Source organism: Alosa alosa, chromosome 14 (genome assembly GCF_017589495.1).
Source record: "Alosa alosa isolate M-15738 ecotype Scorff River chromosome 14, AALO_Geno_1.1, whole genome shotgun sequence".
Taxonomy (NCBI): domain Eukaryota; kingdom Metazoa; phylum Chordata; class Actinopteri; order Clupeiformes; family Clupeidae; genus Alosa; species Alosa alosa.
The window spans coordinates 14,454,479-14,480,204 of NC_063202.1; the positions used below are offsets into that span (position 1 = coordinate 14,454,479).

The 25,726-nt window shown below is 43.9% G+C and overlaps 1 protein-coding gene across 1 annotated transcript in view; it reads right to left on the reverse strand.

The window, feature by feature from the left end:
* Positions 1–756: 756 nt before the first annotated feature.
* itga11a (integrin, alpha 11a) overlaps positions 757–25,726 on the reverse strand; it is a 44,937-nt gene continuing 19,967 nt past the window's right edge. The window contains 23 exon segments of the mRNA XM_048263777.1: positions 757–2,416; positions 3,749–3,862; positions 5,489–5,584; positions 5,903–5,998; positions 6,001–6,015; positions 6,981–7,064; positions 7,541–7,654; positions 7,840–7,930; positions 8,210–8,293; positions 8,472–8,548; positions 12,002–12,100; positions 12,363–12,567; positions 12,883–12,968; positions 13,549–13,659; positions 14,727–14,866; positions 16,669–16,835; positions 17,082–17,212; positions 17,440–17,643; positions 20,076–20,219; positions 21,151–21,299; positions 22,339–22,483; positions 24,393–24,463; positions 24,714–24,879. Of these exon segments, the coding sequence (XP_048119734.1) occupies positions 2,339–2,416; positions 3,749–3,862; positions 5,489–5,584; positions 5,903–5,998; positions 6,001–6,015; positions 6,981–7,064; positions 7,541–7,654; positions 7,840–7,930; positions 8,210–8,293; positions 8,472–8,548; positions 12,002–12,100; positions 12,363–12,567; positions 12,883–12,968; positions 13,549–13,659; positions 14,727–14,866; positions 16,669–16,835; positions 17,082–17,212; positions 17,440–17,643; positions 20,076–20,219; positions 21,151–21,299; positions 22,339–22,483; positions 24,393–24,463; positions 24,714–24,879 (2,667 nt within the window). The 3' untranslated portion in view covers positions 757–2,338.

Sequence of the window (25,726 nt, forward strand, 5' to 3'; positions counted from 1 at the left end):
ATAGTATGTTGTGAATAAAAGTGAGCCAACAAAAAAAAATTACTTCTTGTGGCCTCCGTCTTCACGAGTACAAATGGCAATGCAGATTAAGACGAGTATAGGTATTGACTTGGGGACACAAATGTTTTTGCTCACTTATCTAACTCTAGGGGAGACGGTGAATAACCCAATTTTATAAAACGGTGGCGTGTTCCTTTAACTCTGGGGGAGACAGAAAATAGGCTAAATTTCTCAAAATGTTGTGAATGGCGTGATCCTTTAATGTTATCAGTTGACTCTGTTCATCTACACTTGTGATTGAGTTGCGGGCATCGCAAATTCCATAAGAGGTGGTGATGAGCGCTTTTTATATATTTATTGTCTTTAATCCGCCAGGGGTGCGTTTCCCAAAACCATAGTTGCTAACCTGTTTAACTAACTTAGTTGGTTGGCAATGGGAAATTGCATTGCAACCAACAAAGTTGCTAACTTAGTAAGCAACTATGGTTTTGGGAAACGCGCCCTAGGACAGTAGAGAGAGTGACAGGAAGCGAGCAGAAGAGAGATAGGGTGAAACCAGGATATGGACTCGGGTCGGACTCGAATATGGTATGGGCACTGTAACCAGTTGTGACACTGTACCCCACCCATGAGCGATGTTTAACTGATGAAGTGAAATCTTAATATATAGCAATTAAGGAACAGCGTGCACTGTCTGTGGGCAGAAAAAGTTGTTATGTTTGCTGTATAGCTGCCCTCAGTGAGTATCATTTACTGTGGCTACATGGTCCATCAGTGTATGTGATGAGGATGTCATCTGTATTGGCATTTTAATGTCAATCAAAATGTTTATTCTCCAAAAAAACATTAGACTTAACTTTATGTTTAATAACCAAAGGTGAATAGTTCATTATCACAATCTCAAAATACAAAAAAAAAATACTCAGTATTTACAAAATACAGGAATTAAAATGTTTTTAAAAAACATGTTTGATATTGGACTGCTGAGTTGGCAAAGGAGTTGTTTTAATTTTGTACATTATCTCCAAGGAGATAAAAAGAAAATACGGTAAACCCTATGGCTTCTAAATTACATGAACTATCTTAAAAATTCCCACCCTTAGTGAATCTAGGAACACAGTGAAATAATTACAATCAAATAATTTTAATGTTGTGATTTATACATACTTTAGTCCCCTTTACATATATTAGCACATCCAAACCTTATCAGCAAAACTTCCTTTTGTCTCATCATGTCTTCATGGTTTCCTCTGCAAATCATTGACAGCATAACTGAATTTCTGAAACTACTGTACAATATGCATACCCTTTCTAAGGTTATTTGTTGTGGTGCAAAGCATGTGAGAGGATTTCAGACATCCATCATCAAAGCACGACAATTTCCTATAGTTACACGGTAATGCCACAATCCTTGCTTGAGTACTACAAAAAACAGACAGTTCAATTTGTGTATGGCATAACAAAAGATACAATGGCCTATTTACAAAATTCAAGTTTACATATCTAATATAAAAAAGTGCATTGAAGTCAGGAATGCGCGTTGAGGATTTCCAGCTTAGGAAATTAAGAACTATCCATAGGGGGCAGTCTAAGGTAGAAGCACCCTGTTCCAGTACAGAGGGCCGGTAGAATGTATTAGAAACCAGTGCATGGGTGACTGACATGTCAGGAGAGTTGCCTGGGTCCTCGTGACTGGTACATTGTTCAGCTGTTTTGCTGTGGATCAGAGCTGTTCACTGCAGTGCCTGATGGATGTCACCTCCCATCAAAAGAGAGTGTGTGAGTCCAGCCCCTGCTGTTCCAGAGCCTTGTGAGCTCTGAGGAAGCACCAGAATAAAAGAGAGAGTGTGTGTGTGTGTGTGTGTGTGTGTGTGTGTGTGTGTGTGAGTCCAGCCCCTGCTGTTCCGGAGCTCCACGAGTTCTGAGGGAGCACCAGAGAATTGCTGGTGTTATTTCAACCCGCACCTGTGAGGTTTTCATTAGGGACAGGTCATGAATGAAGAAACCAGAGACCAGGAATGATACTGTATCCCAACAGAAATGCAGGTCCTTCTATAATACAAAAAGACTGAGGCATCACCACACCTCAAACAGGGAACAAACGGCATGAGCAGCCCAGTTGCCTGTCTGTGTGCGTCTGTGTAATCAGTCGGCAGTGCAGGACGGTGTTGGGATCTGTGCAGTGGTTCAGTGGTTGATGGACGGACGGATCATCCAGTGCTCAGAGGTCTGCTCTCTCTCTCTCTCCCCTCGGTGTGTGTGTGTGGAGGCTTCGGTACCGGTCAGTCTGGGGCGGTCCCTGAGTGTGGGGTCTGCTCGCGCCCGGCTGCAGCCTGTGTTACCGCTCCTCCGCCACCTTCCCATTGGCCTCCTGCTCGGCCTCCTCCCGCCGCTTCTGCCGCTGGAAGAAACCCAGCTGGCCGAGGAGAGGGAGAGATTAGCGTTACGTGAACACAACCAGGTCTCACTGGAGAAGGAGAGATATCTTATTGAGAGTGAGCAATGAATGGCTCATCTGGCTAACGCCGTTTTCATGAATGTCAAAAACGGTAAAGAAAACACAAAATCTACACAAACCTAATAAATAAGTTATTTTGTTCACACACAAAAGTGCATGCAGTACCAGTTAGTCTAAATGTCAGACAGGTACACTGACTGCAAGATATCATGAGAATACTAATGACTATACAACTTTGAAGTAATGGCCATTCTTTACATGTGTGTAACAATGTGTGCATTCTTTACATGTCTCTGTGTTTTTGGTTATACATACAAATGCATATTTTATATGTTATAATACTGAATACATTCAATATATGTGTACTGAATACATGTAATATATATATATGTTGTATTTCAGTATTATTACTTGACACACTAACATGAATGGGCCATTGACATTAGCAAATTGAAATGTTTTTTGCACTTCTTTTTGTCTGTTAGACCTAATCTATCTAATAATTCCAGGGACACCTGTCTGTATGCCTGTCTGTGTGTCTGTTCTGTTCTTTGCATATCTCTTGAACCATTCACCAGACCGACTTCACACATGGCAGATGTCTTGCTAAAGGCAAAAGTAAGTGCAGTGTGGAGTTTGAGATCATGTCTGACCTCAACTGTATAGAGGCCTGACCGCCCCTGGATGCGGTTTGCCAGGAGGCATAAACACACTCAGCAGATCTTGACTTCTTAACCTTACTCAGCATGGACATTGACATGTTTATAAGTGCATCTCAAAAAAATAGAATGTCATGGAAAAATAAAGAATTTATAATACAGAAATGTCAACCTGAGAAGAGCTCTAATCAACTAATTAAGTCAAAGCACCGACAATGGTTTGGTATCCTTTAATCTCTCAGTCTGTGCAGGGCAATGGACTTTTCCATGATATTCTAATTTTGTGAGATGCACCTGTACCTCTCCCTGAACACTCTTAAAACGAATGTGTTTGAAACAACACAAACTGTGTTGTCCCTATCTGGACACAGAGATGTGTTAAAAACAACATTGTGTTGTTTTCAAAGCAAGTTATTTTTCAACACATACAGTACTGTGTAACAGATAACAAAAGCAACGTGTTGTCCGCCAGTGCAGGTTGGCGCCTTGCACGGCAGCCTCCGTAATTGGTGTACAAGTGTATGTGTGTGAATGGGTGAATGTGAGGCATGAAAATGGAAAGCGTTTGAGTGTGTTTGATGAGTAGAATAGATATAAATGCAGTCCATTTACCATTTACATTACAACGTACCTTCCACAGAGCGAGGATGAGCAGGGCCAGTAGTAACAGTCCCCCAAGGGTACTTCCTATGATAATCCAGATGGGGATCCGATAATCCTCCTCTTTCCTGATTTCCAAAACTATCTGTGGACATACAATAGTATAAAGGTATTTATACCTTATAAAAGTGATAGTTCATCCATGGACAGCAAAACTATTTATGGACATACTGAGGAATAAGGTTCATGTGGTAGACATCAATAGACAGTAGAATTGCTTGGCAGAAAAAAAAATCTATGATAAAAGACATCCTGTTAATATAATGTTATTTTCTGTTAATATACAGACAAATATCATGTTATATTCTGTTAACAGGTTAACAAAGTGTTATATTCTTGTAATAAACAGATTGCGTGCACAGCTCTGACTCATAACAACGCTGAAATTAACAACAAGCGTAAATTATAGTTTCAGAAATAGATGGAGGGTGCCTGGACGCCATTCTTGGATGCTGCTCTATGTCCACATGGCATCAGTAGATGTTTGGAAGCTGCTCTATGTTCACATGGCATCAGTAGATGCTGCTCTATGTCCACATGGCATCAGTAGATGTTTGGATGCTGCTCTATGTCCACATGGCATCAGTAGATGTTTGGAAGCTGCTCTATGTTCACATGGCATCAGTAGATGCTGCTCTATGTCCACATGGCATCAGTAGATGTTTGGATGCTGCTCTATGTCCACATGGCATCAGTAGATGTTTGGATGCTGCTCTATGTCCACATGGCATCAGTAGATGTTTGGATGCTGCTGTATGTTCACATGGCACCAGTAGATGCTGCTCTATGTCCACATGGCATCAGTAGATGTTTGGATGCTGCGGTATGTTCACATGGCACCAGTAGATGGCAGCAACGCTCAATCTATATGAGTTGTGCTCATGGTCCTTTCGGTCCTTTGGCTCCACTGAGTCAGAACATGCTGGAGAAAGCAAATGCTCTCAAACCAAACAGTGTGGACCCTCGACCCCAGCCACACAGTAGTGTGGACGAGGCCTTTGTGTGTGTGTGTGTGTGTGTGTGTGTGTGTGTGTGTGTGGACGCAGGCCTTTATGTGTGTGTGTGTGTGTGTGTGTGTGCCTTTATTGTGTGTGTGTGTGTGTGTGTGTGTGTGTGTGTGTGTGTGTGTGTGTGTGTGTGTGTGTGTGTGTGTGTGTGCACACACAGTAGTGTGGACCTTTGTGTGTGTGTGTGTGTGTGTGTGTGTGTGTAGTGTGTGTGCGACCTTTGTGTGTGTGTGTGTGTGTGTGTGTGTGTGTGTGTAGTGTGGGCCCTTTGTGTGTGTGTGTGTGTGTGTGTGTGTGTGTGTGTGGACCGAGGCCTTAGTGTGTGTGTGTGTGTGTGTGTGTGTGTGTGCACGCAGTAGTGTGGACGAGGCCTTTGTGTGTGTGTGTGTGTGTGTGTGTGTGTGTGTGCACACAGTAGTGTGGACGAGGCCTTTGTGTGTGTGTGTGTGTGTGTGTGTGTGTGTGTGTGCACACAGTAGTGTGGACGAGGCCTTTGTGTGTGTGTGTGTGTGTGTGTGTGTGTGTGTGCACACAGTAGTGTGGACAAGGCCTTTGTGTGTGTGTGTGTGTGTGTGTGCACGCAGTAGTTTGGACGAGTCCTGGGTGGGGTGTTAGCACGCAAACTGGGCCGCGTGCAGAGCTGTGTACATAGTGTGTACAGCTTGTTTGGAATGTCGCAAACAAGAGCTGGTAAATAAACTCACATGTCTGAGTGGCTGTTCCTCAAACAAAAACATCGGGCTGCTGGGACTGATCTGGATGGAGGCTGTTGTCACCAACTCCAAAGTTTTGAACTTCAGCTGGACAATAGGAGGTTGTTTTAAGTTTAGTTAGTTACTAAAATGGGCATACAGTGAAAACACTGAATATATCCATCAGAAGAAGTTGGCAGAGCTGTATTGGCAAGTGTAACTTCAACTATTCATATTACAGTGTGAACAGCAATCAATTAATCTGAGTGCAAAATCCCCATGCAGCATGGACTCAATACACTTTACAAAATAACAAATAATCAAATGAACCAATGATGGAAAAAGTAAAGTGTCTAACTGGTTAAAGTAATGTGAAGTGGTTGGATATGAACTGCAATGGTTCTGGTGATGTTGAGTAGCACTCACAGCGTGTAAGGAGTCAATGCGTAGGATCCCTCTGATGCGGACACCAACTTCTCTATGGGGTGGCAGGTTGACACTGCAGTGTACTGGCACTGATAACGCGTGTTGGAGTAATTCTGCCCAGACACAGAGACACCAGAGATTAAACAGCATTCCCACACAGATAGATCAGAGATTAAACAGCATTCCCACACAGGTAGACCAGAGATTAAACAGCATTCCCACACAGAGACACCATGGATTAAACAGCATTCCCACACAGGTAGATCAGAGATTAAACAGCATTCCCACCATACCTGTCAACATTTAGCTTTCCAAAAATGGGTCCAAAATCTGTGTTTGCATATTTAATACGTTTCATACACGTGTTTCAACACTGCATTTCGGTCGTTGCTTTTACCTTACCATTACCTTACGCATGCCAGTTATGTATCCACCAGCTGCCTGCCTGCAGCCTACTTCTAAAACTCCAAAGCTTCTTGCTGTCAGATTTGGTTCCGAGGGAACAAGTGTATCAACAACACTCAATAACAGTTTATGTGATGTGTTAATCAATTCAATTCCCAACAATTTCACAACAGCTAGTTCTGGAGTAGGCCATTCATCTAGCCCGCTTGCTTACGACGAGACTCAGCAGTTGGCACCCGCTTCCTTATTTGGGTTTTGGGTTGCCAGGGTTTAGCCTATGACAAAACAGTTGAAATTGAAACTAAGTGATCGTGTATGTGTAGGGTGTATTTCATACACAACCTGGCAACCTGAATGGATCAATGATTTTAAAATGAAGTTTGATGGCCATGCAAATTACGGGAGTTTTCCGGGAGAAATAACAAAACGGGAGGGTGCTGGGAGATGACCTTGAAATACGGGAGAAACCCGGGAAAAACAGGAGTGTTGACAGGTATGATTCCCACACAGGTAGACCAGAGATTAAACAGCATTCCCACACAGGTAGACCAGAGATTAAACAGCATTCCCACACAGGTAGACCAGAGATTAAACAGCATTCCCGCACTAGCCACACTAGCATGGATATCACAAATAAAGGATCATTTGGTGGAGAAAACTAAAGGTATCTTACCAGACGCGATACACGAGACAGATCCTCAGGGGAGGCCCGGCTGTGGGCCACGTGTTGCGGTGGAATGCAGTGGGTGCCGTCGATCTGAGGGGTCGGAAGATCGGAAGAATTCGGTTTATTTTGAGTAGAGACAGTCACAATTAAAATAATGCCTCGTGTATGATATGTTTTTATGTTTTCAAAGCTAAACACTAAGACGCATAGATGTGGACCAGATCACATGTCTCATTGTTCTTTTGCTGTCCTCATGTGGAAAGATTCCACTAAGACTGCCGAGATCAAGTTAGCTGGAAAATGAGGAGTTGTGGTATGCAGCAATTCTGGTCAGATAAAAACTGAGGCAGAGCTTTATAGACCCTTTCAACAATAAAAACAAAAACAATGCATGAACATTCCATTTGGTTCCCAATCTACTTCCTCTGCATTAAGATAACATATGGAATGTTAAAACGGAAGCCTTGTGGGGCCAACTATGATGCTGATAATGGAACTCTCTTGAAAGGGTCTATTGTAACTTTTGGCAAATCCTCTCCATTTGTGCCATGTGCACTTCCCCTTACTTGATCTATCTGGAAGCTGGCTATCTGCAGAAGCTGGTTTCCATTCTTTGTCACCTCAGGGATGTCAATGTTCAGCTGCAGGCCCCTCACAGGGAAGTAGCCTAAGTTCTGAATCTGTGTGCAGAAAAAATCTGATTAAGTCAGATGGTAGAACAGTGCATTTAGTTGGTAGAACAGTGCATTCAGATGGTAGAACAGTGCATTCAGTTACACTGAAATTAAATGTTAGTAGAACTTGTAAGTAATAGACTGTTTTTGACAGGTTTTGATTCCTTATGGTTGTTGGCCTGATGACTCACCTGAAAGGTGAAGTTAAAAGGAGGACCTAAGCTTCCGGGCTTTTCCAAGGACAGGTCAGCTTTGATTTCATAACGGGAAGGGTCCGAGTCCCTGGAAAGATAAAGGAAAGTATTCCATTTCTGTGCTGCTGGGGAGGCAGTAAACACTGATAGTGCGGATATGTCCTCCTAGCCATGTGCCATAAACATAAACATAATCATGGCAGAGTATGAGATTACCTTTGTGTCCAAAATAACTTTTTTGGTCTTTGCTATGGAAAGGAGGTTGGATAAACTCTCTACAGAAAACAAAATGCACTCACCCCAGACCACCCTGCAGTATGTGCAAAAGTAAAAAATGTGGATAAACATAGTGAAATGGAGCTCTCACCTTGTAAACAGAAGGTCAGCCTGGTATTTTAGCTGGTAAAAGAGGTCAACGACATTGTCATGCAGGTATACTTCCTGTCCGTCACTGTGAGAGAAGAGACAGGCATTTCTGACATGTCAAATATTTTACCATTCATAGTTCATATTTACTGTGATTTAGATACATGTTTGGCTAATTGTGTGTATGTGTGTGTGTGTGTGTGTGTGCGTGCGCGCATGCATGTGTGCATGTGTGTGTATTTCGTACAGTGCACAGTGATCACCTGCTAGCATTCAGGGTTACCCGCAGATAGTCCAAGACCATAGAACGATTAAACTCAAACTCCAGACGGAAGGACACCTTCAAGAAGAAGAAGGAACAGATGTTTAGTACAGCATCTCTGAAGACAGCACAGCGTACTGCTCCAGATCACACGTGACACATTTAGATTCTAGAAAATAGTGAGAAGTCTCGAACTGAGTCTAAGTGCTGTATGTTTAAAACGGAATTTCAGTGCTGTATGTTTAGAACTCTATCAACAACATGCGACTAAAGTATCTAAGGCTTGAGGGGAAAAGCCTGCAGTAACCTGCAGTAAATCCTTGGCTTCCATTCTGACCTGCAGTCAGTGCTGTTAGTGCAGTGGACTCTTAGGAACCAGAGCCTGTTGCTTTCCCTCAAGACAAAAACAATACCACACATGCATGCACACAGACACACACACACACACACACACACACACACACACATGCATGCACAGACACACACACACACACACACACACACATGCATGCACTGTGTTGACCTATGCCATATTCCTCCAAGCAGCAATACAACCACAGTTTTAGCAAAGCAGTTATTGGCACATTTACACACCAAACACAGTGCAATCCATTTCTCTTGTTTGCCTAGCTGCATCCTGTACTACCAGAGAATTCTTTTTGGCCTGATTTTTGTCAGTAAAGAGGAAAAGAGACAACGGTGATCTCTTTCCAGTGAGGGGGAGCATAAGGCTGAAAAAGAGTTTACAGTTATCCGTCTTATCCTCAGGATTAACCCTGATGAATGCCTGTTGGCTCTGCACAAACGGCCTAATCAGGTATTTACTTCATAAGCACGTTACTGACAGAACACAGGCGCTTAAATGGTACAGGCTGCTGCTTGCTGCAACCCCCCCCCTTCTGAATGCAACTTGAATTAGATATGTCAAAGGAATGCCTATTTGCTTGGTATGCCCGACCAAAATGATGTACATTACAGGGCCTGCGCTGCTGGTGAAGTTTATATGAGGTCCTTTGGGGGCTCCGTAATAACCCTGTCCCTTCGCTCTGAGATGGGGCTTGGAAAGAGCTGCCGGGCCATGCGGGTAACGGCTCCATTGGTTTTGAATGCTGGCACAGCTGAGCATGGAAAATGCTGCACTTCACTGGGCCGAGGGGCCAGCTCTGAAATGTTTATGTGTCCCTCGAAGGGAACGCGTTTCATTCATGAAGGGGGGGGGGCTCATCTGTGTAAAGCTTTCAAGAGAGACATCAATTCAGCTCTCACCACGGTCAAGTACCTGAACCATCGATCGGCAAACAAAGGGGAAAGGGAGATTACGTGTTTCCTCATGTGACAGATTTTTGTGGTTTGGTATTCGAAGTGTGGCTTCCTCACAGCTCATTTCGTGTCTTCCGGAGGGACACTGTCATTGTCTGGCACTGATGAAGATATAGAGGGAGTCTTAACTCTAGGCTCTTTAAAATGCCCAAATCAAGGCTCACTGGTTTGGGTCGTGGTCAAGCGTGTTAACTCACTTCGATGAATCATCTAGTGCTTTAAAGGCCCGTGTGACCCTTTGGCACATTGTCTGACATTCCAGGCTTAGAGAAACCCAATGACCAGGTTAAACAGTGCAATACAGCAGCAATGTTACCCACTGCATAATTTCATACTGCACAATATTCATCTCTTGGTAAGCTACACTACCCCATACTGACCCCACACACACACACACACACACATACACCCGCCTGCAGCCATTGACTGTATTGACTGTATTTTTCCCGGTTGCTAACAGACTGAACACTCCACAGAATGCTTTTACACAACAATGAGTCCTTTCTATTGAGGTCATGTTTTGGACTTTAAAGGTCTATATTTATGGGCTGAAGAGGACTGAACAGGCCATTAGTGGTTCACTGAAAGAAAGTCCTGAGGAAGTTGGAGAATCAAATTCCCAACCAATGAGTTTCATGCCAACTGCTACAAACAGAACGATGCAGCCTTAGATCATCCTTAGATCCTCTTGTTCCTCATAGGGAATCCAAAGTTAATCAGCTCCTGCTCATTTGATGGAGGGCTACACAGTAGTTGTTTATCAATGGCCAGCATATTTGTTCTCCAGTTATTTTGGTATCATCAACAAATTCAGTACTCGAGGGGCGCTGTGGCGCAACAGGCTACAGTGCCCACGGGGACCCAGGTTTGAATCCGACCTGGGGTCATTTCCCGATCCCACCCCATCTCTATCTCCCAATTACTTCCTGTCTCACTCTTCACTGTCCTATACAAATAAAGGCAAAAAGCCCAAAAAATATACAGTAACACTTTACTTGACGGATGAGTTCATAACACATTCATAGCAGCTATCATAAACTGCACATATGCAGCATTCATGACTGTTTCATAATTCAACATTCAAACCAAACCTTTCATGAATGTGGAAGACAGAACGACGACAACTTGTCCAAATAAAAGTCCAACAATTGCAAAGCAGCATTGCCGTTTTTGTTCCAAATCTCTTACCTGATCACGTCACATAGGAGTCAATGGGCTAAATATTTCATGAATACCTTATGAAGTCTACATCAAATGCCACTTTAGTATACAAGTAACATGGTTTGGTATGAATGTTGAGTCATGTCTCATGAAACAGTCATGAATGCTTTATGTGCAGTTTATGACAGCTGCTAGGAATGTGTTATGAACACACCCATCAAATAAAAAAACTTAAAAAAAAAACTAAAAAAACCCCAACAAAGTCACCAAACCAAACCAAAGTGACCCTGATCTTGCAATATTAGGTGAAACCAAACTCCAGGCTCTGGAAACTGATTCAGAGGAAATGGTGGACACAGATATGGTGACCCCTCTACCTTGTCTGCACTACACACACACACAAACACACACACACCTGCTTACAATACATCAGGGGAGTAATCCAAGTACGTGGTTTAGTGACAAATCTGCGTAAGTTAAAGGGAAACTTGGCAGGATTAGCTATATTTCCCCCTCTGCTGGAGAAGTTGTGCATTATGCTATTTCAAACTGTGGAAAAAAGGTAACAATAAAGCACATGGATTTGTTTACAAGCTAGCGAAACGGTTAGCATAAGTAAGGCAGAACAATGTGGATGTCACAAGGTAAGAAACACAATTTTAAAACGAGTTTCTTGTTTCTCACTTCTCTTACCGGGACGGTAGTCCCAAAGTTGCAAGGTTGGTTTTCCGCCTGGGCACGCTAAGGGGAGTGGGGAACAGGTCATTTAACCATCCAAATGATTTCTAAACGGGTTTATTAAGTTGAAATAGTTGCCAAGTTCCCCTTTAACTCAGAGTAAGTGATAAACCTCCTGTATGGCTAAGAGCTGTATGGCTTCCTTCTCCTTACAAAACAATGCCATAGGGCTCTTGTAGGAGGTTTACAACTTACTCTGATTTAACTTACCCAGATTTGTCACTAAACCACGTACTTGGAATACCCCCCAGGACATCAGGTTATAATTATATATCACTTCTTCAGAAAGATGCATGTAAGGCAGTGACTCACTTGGGTCTTGGCTCTCATGAATGGGGAGCTGACATTGCAAGATTTCCCATATTTGTTCTTCTCCACGTTGCGGCATTCTATCTTGATGTCAGAATTATCCTGTAATGGCAATGGTAAAGACAATGTGTGTAACTATTTGGCCATAGTAGGAAATCTTGGAAATGGCCATACAATACAATGTGGATTGTGTTATCTAAATACCAAATAACAGCATGTTAACTATTTTACACAATTTCTAATTAAATTCATGATTTGGCCATGACATGAATTGGCACAAATCATGTGATGACTTTGACTTGTAGGATTCTAAAGAAGCATGGACCGCTGATGAAGTCAGTGAGTCTGGACTGTGACCAAGTACCTTGACTATGAGACTGGAAAATCGTAGGTTAGGGGAGAACGAGATGTTGAGGCGCGCTCCGTAGGCATTCTCCCCACGGTTCTCCAGTCGGGTATCTATCACCAGTCTTCTGCGAGAGGCCTCGATGATCCGCTCCGATGGTGACACATCATCCTGATTTACACACACTGTGCCACGACTATGCACCACCTGTCCACAGAACTGGCTGAAAAAACAGGAGACACTCTGATTCTGGTTGTCTTGTCTATTTTGTGGTAACACTTATGAACACAGTATCACTATGAAACAAAACCCCTAAATTTCCTCCTTTATAAATGCCTTACTTTTATCCATAAAACCCACTTTAGGAGCACAGTAATAATTATTTCTGAAAATGTATACATGTATCATTATGAATATACTTATAATGCTTTATAGATACTGAGTTTAACTAAAGTGTTACCAGCATGGGCATACGAATATCTTGTATGAATCCCTTAGTGCTGAGAGTGATGACCATGCTTGTGTATGAGTGACCTACCTCCGGGTCATCAGGTCGGAGTGGCTCTGCAACACCAGGCTAGGAACACACCGGTCATCCTCATCACAGCCGTTCCAGAAAGGCAGCTGCAGATCAACACACAGCCAAGAGTGCTATTGTGAAACCATGCAGTTGTAGGGCTATTCTCATCACCAGATGTAGACACACTGACCTCTGAGTGGACTGTGAGTGTTTACCTAAATACATAAATATGCATGATAGCATAAATATGATTTTCACTTCTACATTTTACAGGAATGCTGAGATTAAATATTGTGTTAAGTGTTCTGACCTTGATTGTTGTAAACTGTCTGCTTACATTTGAATTTGAAAAAAGCAACCAGTTGGCACTGGAAGACACTTGAACACAGAGAGGAAAATCCAAAGCACCCACTTTCAGTCCAATAAAAGTTAAATAAAAGTCCTGCCACGTGTTTGCTCCAACCATTCACAAAACCAGCTGATTCTAATTGACACTCCACTCCAACTCCTCAGCCAGGTAGATGAGCGAATTAGTGAAATCACCTGTGTTAAGTGCACAGGTAGAACCATACTTTCTGAAGCCTTAGGACTTTTACAACTCTGTACAATTTTCATACAGAGCTCAAAAAGGGTAGTGGGGCCCATGTCTAACAAGGCCTTTTTCAGTGGGGAAGCAGGCCTTACCTGGACCCTGAGAGAGGTGGGCCAGCCATCGTCCAGCGCCGGGCCCTGATGAGGGTCCTGAACAGCCACCACCACGCTGAACACGATTGGTCGGGCATAATCAGTCGTCTCCTAAGGAGGAGGATAGTGGGTGAGCACAGATCTCATAGCATAGACTTACTGCCTAACCATTCAGTATTATGCTTACTGATCAGCAGTCATTGACTGTGTTTAAAACTAGTCCTGCATCCAAATCCTAAGTATGCAATGGTGAGGGTGGTGGTAGTGTAGTGGTTAAGGAGCTCGACTAGTATGCAGTAGCCACAAAGGTTGTGGGTTCAATTCCAAACTGCCACCGTTGTCTCCTTGAGCAAGGTACTTAACCCCCGAAATGCTCCAGGGAGATTTACCCCTGCAATTGATAAGTCACTTTGAATAACCTTTAAACACTGTTCGTGTTGGTGTACTGTACATGTTTGTGTGTGTGTGGCTGGGTGTGTTTCTGTATGTGTGTGAATGCCTATGTGACATTGGTGGTTCACACGTACAAGTGGCAACATGACAACATGTACTGAGTGAGTGTGTGTGTCTGTGTCTGTGAGTGGGTGTACGTGTGTGTACTGTATGTGTGTGTGTGGGTGTGTGTGCTTCTGTGTGTGTGTGCATGCATGTGTGTGGGAACATTGGTGGTAAATTGTAGGAGTGTGTCTAAAGAGATGTCTTTTATCTCCTGGTTGAAAATTATACTCTTTCCCATTCATTTCCTATGGCAGTCATTTTTGACCGTAAACAAAAAAAGTGTTTCTACGTTGAATAAATCACTCAAAATTCAAAGAAAGTAGTCAAAATAAATGCTATTTGTTCAAAAGCCTTTTGTGAAGGATATCATAAGATCTTGAGGCAATCTGATAAAAAATGCCATATTTATGGTACAGGGAATGTGTAAATCGGTCATTTTTGACCGGAACAGTATTAGCTTCATGCATACAGGTATAAGCAAATGCATAAACTAAACATGCATGCAATTGCTTTATGCCTACATACAGTAGAAGGCTAGTATGGGTATTTGAATGTAGCGTAGCATTTCCCCATATTGGAAGTTCTATGGCCGGCAATGCATCTTGCTGTAAAATTTTGCACCTGTCACAACTGTGGGTCTGTTTCCCATGCCTTCAACATATGTGAGGATGTGCTCTCACCACGACATGGAAGTAGACATGCTCACAAGTCTCCTCTCCAGTCAGGAGGGTGATGTTACGTGGTTGCAGTCGATCGGGCTCGTCCAGCAATGCGCGGGGAGCAAAGCGCTTCTCCTCGATGGACACATTGTACTGCAGAGCTAAACAGAGAGGGATGAGCTTTCATGAGACGAGGAAACTACGGTAGACATTGTTGTACATACATACAGTAGTAATGGGACAAAGTCTTTGTGAAGTATATGGAATGATGGAACAATGATTTGCAAAGTGGTAACGTACAGCTATAAATAGAGTGGTGATGTGAGGAGAATGAATGAGAAGAATGTGTGAAAGTGCCCTAAGAGCTGTTAAATATATGGCTAGTCTCACATGGGAGGATGATGACATTGACTTTAAATTTAGGAATGTCCTGATGTAATCTGATGTGTGATCTCCAAATCCGTTCCTCCCATCACCAATTTTAACATTGCATCAGACACTCGCTATGTCCTCTGACAACAACTAGTGGTAAATAATGTACAACTAAAATATTCTGCTCAAACGCTGACTCTCTTCACTAATTGATATATTTAGTGCACAAGAAGTGACGTTTACTTTTCCTCATAGCTGTGGGGTCACATTGAAGATATATGATCTGTAAAGGTTTCGTTTACCGTTAAGCCTAGCCTCCTTTTTTAACGGACCAGTTATTTATTGTTCCTGTCCGAACTCACAGGGAGGAAAGTCTTCAAGAATACGCCAAAGGTCAGTCGCTGAGGACAGTCCTCACTAACGCTACAAAGCAGAGCCTCTGATGACATACGTCAGCCTGGTCTTAATAGAAAGCAGACTGCGTGAGGTACTGATAGCAGGCAAGACTCCTCTCATCTCAGCCAAGGAAAACCTAATGATTTAGCCCAGCAGACGACACACAAAAGTGCCACAGACTTTTTAGGCTTAGAAGGGGTTGTGAAAAAAAAAGACGTTTCCACTTTAAAAGTGCTGAGCTTGTATGAAGTGGAACCCCAGCACATCTGACTGGCATTAGGGGAGGAGATCTGAGGGGGAAACAGTGAACAACAGAGATGTGCTGTTGTTTAGTGCCCCTATGTCTCAATCATGTCAAACCAGGACAAGACGCCTCTCAGTGACTCACTCTTCAGCTTCCCGGCACACATTCGTGTATGAGACATGTGGACTGAGATGACTATTTGGGAGGTCAGAAGGGGTTAACCTGAAACACACACGCTACCCTTTAACCCTCCTGCCCCACCATACTCGTGGTGGGGGACCTAAGCACCTATGGACAATCCTTTAAAATAAGTTGTGATCAGTGTGTGGCTGCGGGTGGGCTGCTTCTGCTGCTTTCAACAGGCTGGAAACCAGAGCCCTCCCTGGGGAACTGTGCCTGGTGGAGGCCACGCGGGTCACGTGCACATAGCTTTGATAGTTTACAAAAGCCTAATGTCCAACAGGCCCCTGGTTGTTAAGGTCTGTGGTTGAGAGGTTAAATATGTATCAGAACGTAGCAATTCCTACTATGAGCTTTCGGTTGGTCCAAGTAGTATTGAATGGCATCTCCACTTAAAGCCGTGACAAAATGTAAAGAGGTTGCTTTTGATACAGTGCATCAGGTCAAGACTGCATGAGTTACACATAAAGCACAGTTGCTGCATGTTTAGACTACAAAATGTTTTTGTCACTAATTCCAAATTCTAGACAGGAGGAAATTTTCTTTGCCGGCTGCACAGTATTTGAACTAGAATGGCTTTCTCAGAAATGTGGAATGAGAGGAATAGCTATAAAAAGAAATCCCCTTGAGACATAGACAGAACATTTCTACACCTCAGTGACCCTTTCAACAACACTGTAGTCATTTTGGAGCTGTGCGAGTCTAGCGTTTCTCTAGAACCTCTCCAAACTTCCAAAACAGGTCTGTAGAGTAATAAGGTAAACCACTCACCGACTTCCTGTGTTGGCCGTGTGGAGGTGCGAGCTGTGACGTTTAGACATACTATAGCTGACATACAGGTCACGTCCTTGCCACCCCTTCGACAGTCCTTGTTGAATATGTTTACTTTGCTGGGCTCAAATCTCACCATAATATGGATGCGGACGACACTGCGGGACCTGTAGCCCACATGGATGTAGGTGTCAGATTCACAAGCTGTAGTATAACAACACATTTTCTCTCTGTTTTGAAAATGTTCATTATAATATTGTTTCAAAGGTCATTTCCACACAGAAGGCCCTATAAGGCTTTATGATTGCAAAGCCGCCTGATTGCCTTTGTTACGCAGCCAAAGCAGCTGACTGATTTTGCGAAACGGTGAATATTTTCAACAAACATGGTCAAATGGTCAGCTATCCTCTTACCACAGAAGTACTGCGGCCCCAAGAGAACCAACTGATAAATCCACTAGCCCATCTCCATTGACGTCCATCTTTCCGTGGATGCTACGTCCAAAGTACTGCAGGCCGTTTGCCAGTTGTGCTGCACCAATCCTCTGTGAGGAGAAGGGAATCAAGGGAGTTAACCCAGGAGGCCATCAGAAGCATATTAAAATATAGTTTTGCATCATTATCTTAGGTACTCCCTAACCCTAAGTAAGAAGAGGGTGAGCACATCATACAGTACATTAATATTTGTAATGTGTTCTATTTGTAAGACTTTGTATGAAAGGCTAAATACTTAAATTATGAAATACAATCGAAGTCCTGAAACAGTCTTGACCTGTTTATATTTGCGGAGAATCCTGTTGCGTTGGCTATAAAAGACGTAAATGGCACCCCGGTGGTTGTCCTCCAGAGGGGCTCCGATCACCACATCATTGAAGGTGTCACCGTTGAGGTCGGGCACGGGGGCCAGAGCCGAGCCGAAGCGGGCGTTCTGTCCCTGGTCCTGGACCTCTAGCGCCCCCTCCAGGACAAAACGAGTCTAGCAGAGAGAGAGAAAAGTCACAGGGTTGACTGGGGAGGCACAGACTCACAGTGTGGCAAATGAACAGTAATGCCATGTATAGTAGACAAGCACATACATTTGTAACCCATGACGAATCTCCAAAATCCAGTATATCCTGCACTGCGAGGAATGGGCAGCCCTCAACTTATTTATGTTAGACATGAGTTGTAGTTACTTAACTCCTCTCTCTCTCTCGCCCCTCTCTCGGGAGCTTTGTTTGTTGTTTCAATTATATGAAATTCTTTTGGAAAGATAAACACAGACACAACAAGGACAAATGCAACATAATAGGCTAAAGCCACAGCATCAACTTGAATTCTCACTCAGCCAAAACCTCATTCTTGAATTCCATTGTTTTCCTACGGCAAACTTATGGCCTGAAGACATCTGTTTTTAAAAAAATTGCCAACAAGAGGCCTCCCCAAAACCTTCAGGTCAAAGAAATAGTACGGCTTCTGAATGTCCTGAGAGATTTGGTGATCAGATACCCGACAAAAATGTGAGGTAAGCTGGAAAGCATTTGAGCCTTTAAAGATAATTAACCTCAATTCCTGGAAAGTTTTAGGAAAAGGTGCAATTTCTCAAGCTTCGAGTGTGCTAGCCAAGGTACCCCTACACATCATCCCCAATCAATTTAGTCTCCCTTATGGTTTATGATGTACTGCTGTGGACAGGCTAAACACAAATGAGATCACTTATTTTATCATCGTCCCCAGGGAACAGTGAGTGAAAGGGAGGTTCACTGCATTCCTCTACACTTCAGACAGATGCGGAGCTGGGAGCCAGTAGACCCTGTCAGTCAGATCCAACAAATGTTTTAATCGGGCCATTAGTTACTTTGAGCAGGCTCACGTTGCCCAATCTGAAGATGTCACAAGCAACATTTCAGCTCCCGTCTGATCCAAGTGGATTTCTGGCGTGTCAAATTTTGTTGCTTGTCTTGCAGAGTGAGCAGTCGAACATGCGGTGTGAGCACAGAAATCGTGTGAGATTTAAACGTGTAGCTTGTATACGATTGAAAGAAAAAAGTGGCGTCTGCCTGGCTTAATAGATAGAAAACACAGTGAGGACCAGCTCTCCCACAGAGCTTTATTTAAAACACATTGGGCACTGCAGGCCCTTGATGATGACCGTTCATAAAGTGGCCAATCACAGCAAACTGGCTGTCCCATACATACAGCTCTTCTTGTTCCCAAGGTGTCAAGGCTGGGAAGAGAGGAAGATTGGGTTGAGCTTTAACTGGAATACCTGATTGATCTTTATTTTGGTATGGCTTCACAGTTAGCTGGGAGGCTGTTGGGGAATGGCCTTATAAAAAGCTGCTGGAGAGAGGCCTGGCTGGCCGCCTGCACTGTCTCTTAATGACCAAAACTTTTACGCATTTTCTCTCCAGCAATTTCCACCTATTAGAACCTTTCATCCACGAGCAGCAGGTAATTATGTCTGAAGGGCTAAATGTTTTCCTACTGAGTTCACCATGCACTTGCTGTTAATGAAGGCCGGCCGTGTTCTCATTGGTGTTGTGGCAGGTGCCCCATGTCCCAGGTTGGATTAATCAGCGTGTACAGTTCCACTGGACTCAGTTACAGCAGTTGTAAAGCATCAGGCAATGGAGAGGGAGTCCATTTTTTAAACCTGTCTTGGTGATGTGAACCATACCAAGCATCACCATGTAATGTTTTACTTTTCGGTTTAGTTTTTGTTAACTGATTTCCTTTGTATATTAAGTATGATATAGATATTTTCTTTTGTTTGTTTTTCTGAATGTATAGCACTTCCATCAACTGCCATTGTTTATTAATGTGCTATAAACATTAATTGAAATTCACATTAACATCAGAAATATATGTTTTGAACCAGAGAAAGCTTGTCCATTGAGGACAGGGAGGACTGTCCTCCAAAACTTACATAGAGAAATTAAATCAATAAATATGCAACAGACAACATGAGGCATCTGGTTAATATGCCGCCAGGATATATGATTACAGTGACATCCTTTAAGACACAGTAGAGGCAGAAAGGGGAGAAATGATGGAGAGAGAAATGGAGACAATCAGAAAGAGAGAGGGAAGAGAGAGGGGCTATTACTGCCTTTTCATTCTTTCTTTTTTCTTTCAATCAATATGAATGTAAAGTTGATTCTTAGTAAACAACATACTGTACATACAACATTCATGGCAATAAAACACCATTTGATTTGAGTTGAATTGAACTGAGACCGTGCCAGGGAATGTGAGGAGGAAATGCCATGGGGGCATTAACAACAGAGACAGGGGAGGGTGTGGAAGGGGAACTGGAAGAGCTGGTGATGAGGTGTTAGACACTCAATGCAGATGCTCAGCTTCCCACTCAAGGTCTCTGGTCCAGGCCAGCGAGGGCCCCAACGGTCAAGCAACACGTCCCCTCACCTGCTCCGTCACCCGGTAGATGTACACTTTGCCCTTTTCCCAGCCACCCCCGAAGAACATGGGAGCCGCCACCAGCAGGTTGTCCGTCACACCATCTCCATCAATGTCCACCGGGGCGATCTCACTGCCGTAGTAGGAGCCGATCTGTAAAACAAATCAACGACACAAACATCACACCCTCCCACGTGCACATAGACACCAGGCAGCAGAGATCCAGTCAGTTGTTATGTGGCAGTGCCCACCCCCCCCCCGTCACCATCACTAGCCAGGTGTGCTTCCCAAGGCCTCTCTACTGGCACTCTGGCTGTTAAACAACTGTAAAGCATAACACATCACTCACTCCTCTCAAGAATGCTATGTCTATCCTCGGGCTGTTGTTGTTGATGTCTGTGGTGTGAAAAACTTGTTAGATTCTTTTTCCTTCTCCCCCTCATCGAGGGGGTAAGGCACAGAGCAATTTAAGCACTCTGTTTTGAATTAGTGACTAAGATGGTGAGCACATGCGCTGTCCCAGCGATGGCAGCCATTAGCTGTTTGCTGTCTAGACTGTCATGGTGTCCCACTTGCTGTTTGGATAAGACTCACTTATTTTCCCACCATTTGCCAGTTGTCAGGGTACTTTTGCACTCAAAGTTGCCTTCAAGGACCACATACTTTTTGGACATTGGATTTCGCCAGAATGCTTATGGAGTTTCAAAAACAAGGGCTTTTTTGTTTATTGTGTGCATGCCTGTGAGTGGAGTTGTTTGTCTTCCTCTCCTCGGTTCTATGTGTTTGTTTGTCTGTTTCTGTGCAGAGTTTGTGTGTGTGTGTGTGTGTGTGTGTGTGTGTGTGTGTGTGTGTGTGTGTGAGAGAGAGAGAGAGAGAGAGAGAGATCTTTATGCCAATATTAATGTAAAGTTGATTATTAACATGTTATCTTTGTACCTGTAGTTTTGGCAACAATGACTTTATTCATTCATGCCAAACAGCACCATTTGATTTGATTTGATTTGATTTGAAAGAGAGAAAGAGAGAGAGAGAGAGAGAGAGAGAGAGAGAGAGAGAGAGAGAGAGAGAGAAGGAAGTTCTCTACCTGTTGTCCCTTCAGTGAGTGTATGATAGTGAGGTTTCCGTCGTTACTCAGCGTGAACACGATGACCTTGCCAGTATGGTTGAACCGAGGAGCTCCGGCCACATACAGCTGTCCGTTCTTGGCCGACACCACTGATGTCACTGTGTAACCTGCGTAGCCAGCATGGTTGAAACCATTACTCCCAGTTCACATTGCCAAGAGAGGATAGCAATTAGTTTTTGACCATAATCATTTGTAACCATATCCTTCGTGAGGGATTGGGGGTTGGAATTGCACATTATAGTTTTGGTAGTTTTGTGCAAATGACACCTGTCACACCAGAGACCCTCCGACCAGAATAACTTTAACTTTAAACTTCCTGTTGATGGCACATGTCTCAAAGCTGAGGCTTGCATGTAACACAGTTAAAAATGACATCAGGAAAACTAATCAGCTACTCATATGGGGTAGGGTCATAGTAACTGCCTATACCAAAATTCAGCAACCTCAACCCTAAATGGTAAAAAAATCTGGAGTCCATCTGTGATTACTAGGCCGCAATCAACCAGCCTTGCGTCTCAGGTTGGCATGCTCTCGTCTCGGCACTCTTGCATGAGCACAACCAGATTCATGCCTTCGCTGTATTCCATAATGAGTCTGGAATGGCTTCCATCATCAAGGGCCTGATGGGAAATGGGAAAACCAGAGCCCCGGAGCGGGATGTGAGCGAAGCCAGTGGAGCGGTTTATGGACAGGGGCCGCAGTAGTGGTGGCGCGAAACCACAAGGCTTCAATGCGCTTACCACATGGTCCTCCAGTAGGAGAGAGAGAGAGAGAGAGAGAGAGAGAGAGATAGAGAGAGATATAAAGGACAGCAGAGGGAGAAAGAGAGTAATAGAGCGTTGCTTGATAAGCAGTTGGTAATGAGGTCTGGCGGGCCTTTGAACCTGACTTCCCGTTCAGGACCCTCAGCTTCTCCTCTACGACTTCCGCTACTCACACCCAAACATCACACAGCGGAGGGAGGACAGGCTCAACGTTTCTCACCCTGACGTTACACGTCAGAGCACAGGCTCAACGTTTCTCACCCTGGCGATACACCACACAGGACAGGCTCACAGTGCTTCACCCTGGCGATACACCACAGGACAGGCTCACAGTGCTTCACCCTGGCGATACACCACACAGGACAGGCTCACAGCTTCTCACCTAGGTAAGCGCCGTGGTTTTTCAGCTCCTCTGGAAACTCCCTGGAGTAGGAGGACTTCGGAGGGATCACTTTCCCCTGGCGGCTCTCCTTCAAAACAGCCCCGTTCCAGTCGTAGGCCCCCGGCGCCCCCACCAAGATTCCATCCTGTTTAGAAACGAGGAGAGAGATAGAACCGATAGAATAAACATGACTACTCAAAGCAGATACTTAACATGTCTTTTGTCTCTTTTCCACTCCTGAAAATGAATGAGGAGTTACTTTCCAAAAATTAGATTTGAGAATATTCCAGTGTTTTGTCTGAAATGGTCCCTCCCCCTCATCCAGGCCTAGACGTGAGTCAGCATCTACAGCATAGACGATAGCACGCTCTCATTTTCTGACTAATCAGTAGCACTGATGCGGGCCACTTAAACAGTTAATGAGTTAGCTGCACTATGTGCAATATGCACAGCAGTGCTCAGTGCAATAAGACAGCTCTACACTTATTGCGTTATAGATATTGCGTTTGAATGTTTACGTTTCACTGAGAGAAGTTTTCCTGAGATTACCCACTGATATACACAGCTACAGAGTAGGCTATGTCTGCCTGCTGTAGGCCTATTCTGAGGCAGAGCTAACAGTGGGCCTGTCAGAAACATGTTCACTTCAGACAGCAGCACATTTTCCAGTGGCCGCCACAAATAGAAATTTGCCAAACAGCCTTTCAATTCCCTGGAATTGGCTACACAATACAAGAATGACATCCACTACCGCTAAGGAAAATACAGTAAAAAAAAAAATGAACCTCTCTTCAAGAGGAATTGTGTATTTGTTTCGTTGTACATGGTTCCTATGGTAACTGACCACAAACAGTGGTGTGCTAGTGACCTAAATACTTCACAGTTTGTCTAAGGACAGAATTCGGCCCTGGACTCTTATCCTTTGCTGAGATGTACGCATAAACTCTCCCCTCTCATAAAAACACCGCCAGTTAAAAGCCATCTTCAAAACAACACTGTAGCATTGCTTACAAGATTTGAACATGGACAAACAGAGTAGGTCTACATTTAACAAATCAGTGTTATCAGCAAACAAATATCTGAAGTTTGCAGTTTTGTGAAATTGGTTATTTTACTAAATAAAGGTCACTTCAAGTGAGATCCCAGCTGCTAATGGTCAATTAGACTAATGACAGATATTGGCTGCACCCAGAAGCAGATCATACCAATCTGGCAGTGCTTAAACACCTCATGGACATAAATCCTGAAGCAATTGCATTCACTTCTCATTAAAATGAATGAAAGGGTCGAAAAAAAGTATAGACCAAATAAAATATAAAACGTGTATGGGAATTGGAACATCTGAATTTGTGTGACACCAGCAGTATTTCAAATTGGCAAAGGTTGCCTTCAGCTAAAACCATCTGTGCTTCTGGGATGGTTTTCCCTTAAAGCTCCCAAATACTTTCCAAAAAGCTATCCTGCTTTCAACACTCAGGTTGCCTTTGTTGATCAAGTGCTATCCCAGGCATGCCGTATTCCGAGGGATAAAATTTCCAGTCATCAAGGCTCCCATCTGCAATTTTCCCTGTCTTTTTTTAGGAGGGACCGTAATATGTGATACTCTTAGCAGGTTGTACTCAGATAGTCAAACTGGGCAATTGAATCAAAGGCATTACATCAGCTCAGCTGGCCCAGACAGACAAGCAGCCTGACAGCGAGATCTACAGGTACAGTTGGGGAACAAGATTTGGCCAGACTGCCACGGATGAGTGTTCAGCTGGGTCAGACACTAAGCCAACATTCCCCATGATATCAGTCCTCAGCAAACAGTCCAAGAGAAAAGGGGAGGAAAAAAATAATCTTTCCAAGAAATCTCCTAAACGACTTTCTAACCCTCTCAACCAGATTCGTCCCGGGTGGAAGAGTGTCTCGTTCACGTTTTGGGGGATTCGCAGCAGATGGAGCCCTAAATCACGATGGCCCGAGTGCCTGCGGCCTCACGGGAGGGCCAGAGAGGACGGAAAGCATTCGGAGCGTGCCGAGAACAAACCCATCAGCCACACGACACTCACCTCCACCACGTGTGTGGAGAAGCCTGCCTGGGACATCTGGAGGGCAAATGTCGTCCCATTCTCACTGGTTCCTTTCAGACAGAGTGAAGGGGGGCAAACAAAAGACGTTCTTGAAAGCATTTTTGCAGGGCTGCAGTTGAATTCAATAGTCATGCAGGACAGTGAATTATGACACAGGATTATCAACTTGTTCAAAGGACTGTGAAAGCTTACAAAAAATTGCTTGAGTGAGATTTATAGCATTGCAAAATACTAAAAAAAAAAAACATAGTCTGAAGTTGAGCATGTGTTGCAGCAAGCATTTGCAGTTAAGTCCTCTACCCTCCAGGCTGAAGATTCGGTTTCCCAGGGCATCCACAATATCCTTCAGGGCAGCCTCATCTGTCACGTTGAAGAAGTGCTTATCATCTGGGTCACTTGCTATGTATTTAATCTCATTCAGGAAGGCCTCGGGATTGATTCCACGACGATTGTAGTAACCAAGGACCTGGAAAGACACGGCAGCAAGTTATCAGTTTTCTCGACGCCCCATGCCTGCTGGTCTAGTTCCTTTTGGTAACATGCCTGCTACCCTGCTAGCATAGTTCCCATTGATAATATGCCTGCTACCCTGCTAGCATAGTGCTCTGAGGTAACATGGCTGCTATTCTGCTAGCCTAGTGGCCTTTGGTAAAATTGCTTGATTCTCGTCTAGTATAGATCCCTATAGTAACATGTCTGCAACCCTGCTAGCATAGTGCTCTATGGTAACATGCCTGCTACCCTAGTGCCCCTTGGTAACATGCCTGCTACCCTGCTAGTAATATGCTTGAAAAACTGCAGCTATATCTTGTAAAGGCTTTGGTACCTGTGACTCATTTCTCCTGCACCCTCCTCATACAGCCCACACTAACCAACAGTTTTAAATTGGACCTCTTTGGGAAAGGCTAAATGCTAGACGTGGATCAGGCACTAATCATGACTAGCAGAACTTTCCAATGAAGTCAGCAGCACTGTGACCTCAAAGAACTCCCTGTCCATGCTGCCCTGGCCAGTTCCAAATGGGCCACTTCATCACCTCAGAGAGAGCACAGCAAGGCTAGACAGAGCACCAGAGCACTGTTCGCTCCCATCGAGGTCATTCACACTCCTGACCACATAAAGTAAGGAGGAAATGAAATGAAAGTGCTGTGAGAGCTCTGGCCTTCCCTTTGGCTGGGTGGAAAATGTGCCACTCATCCATGAAGTTGCCAAACTCTCATTTCTTTCCCCTTTTTTTGGCAAGCCTTATCTCACCACTGGCATGAAAGACAGGCATCATTCACATGGGTTTAAAAAAAAGGCAGAAGAGACTC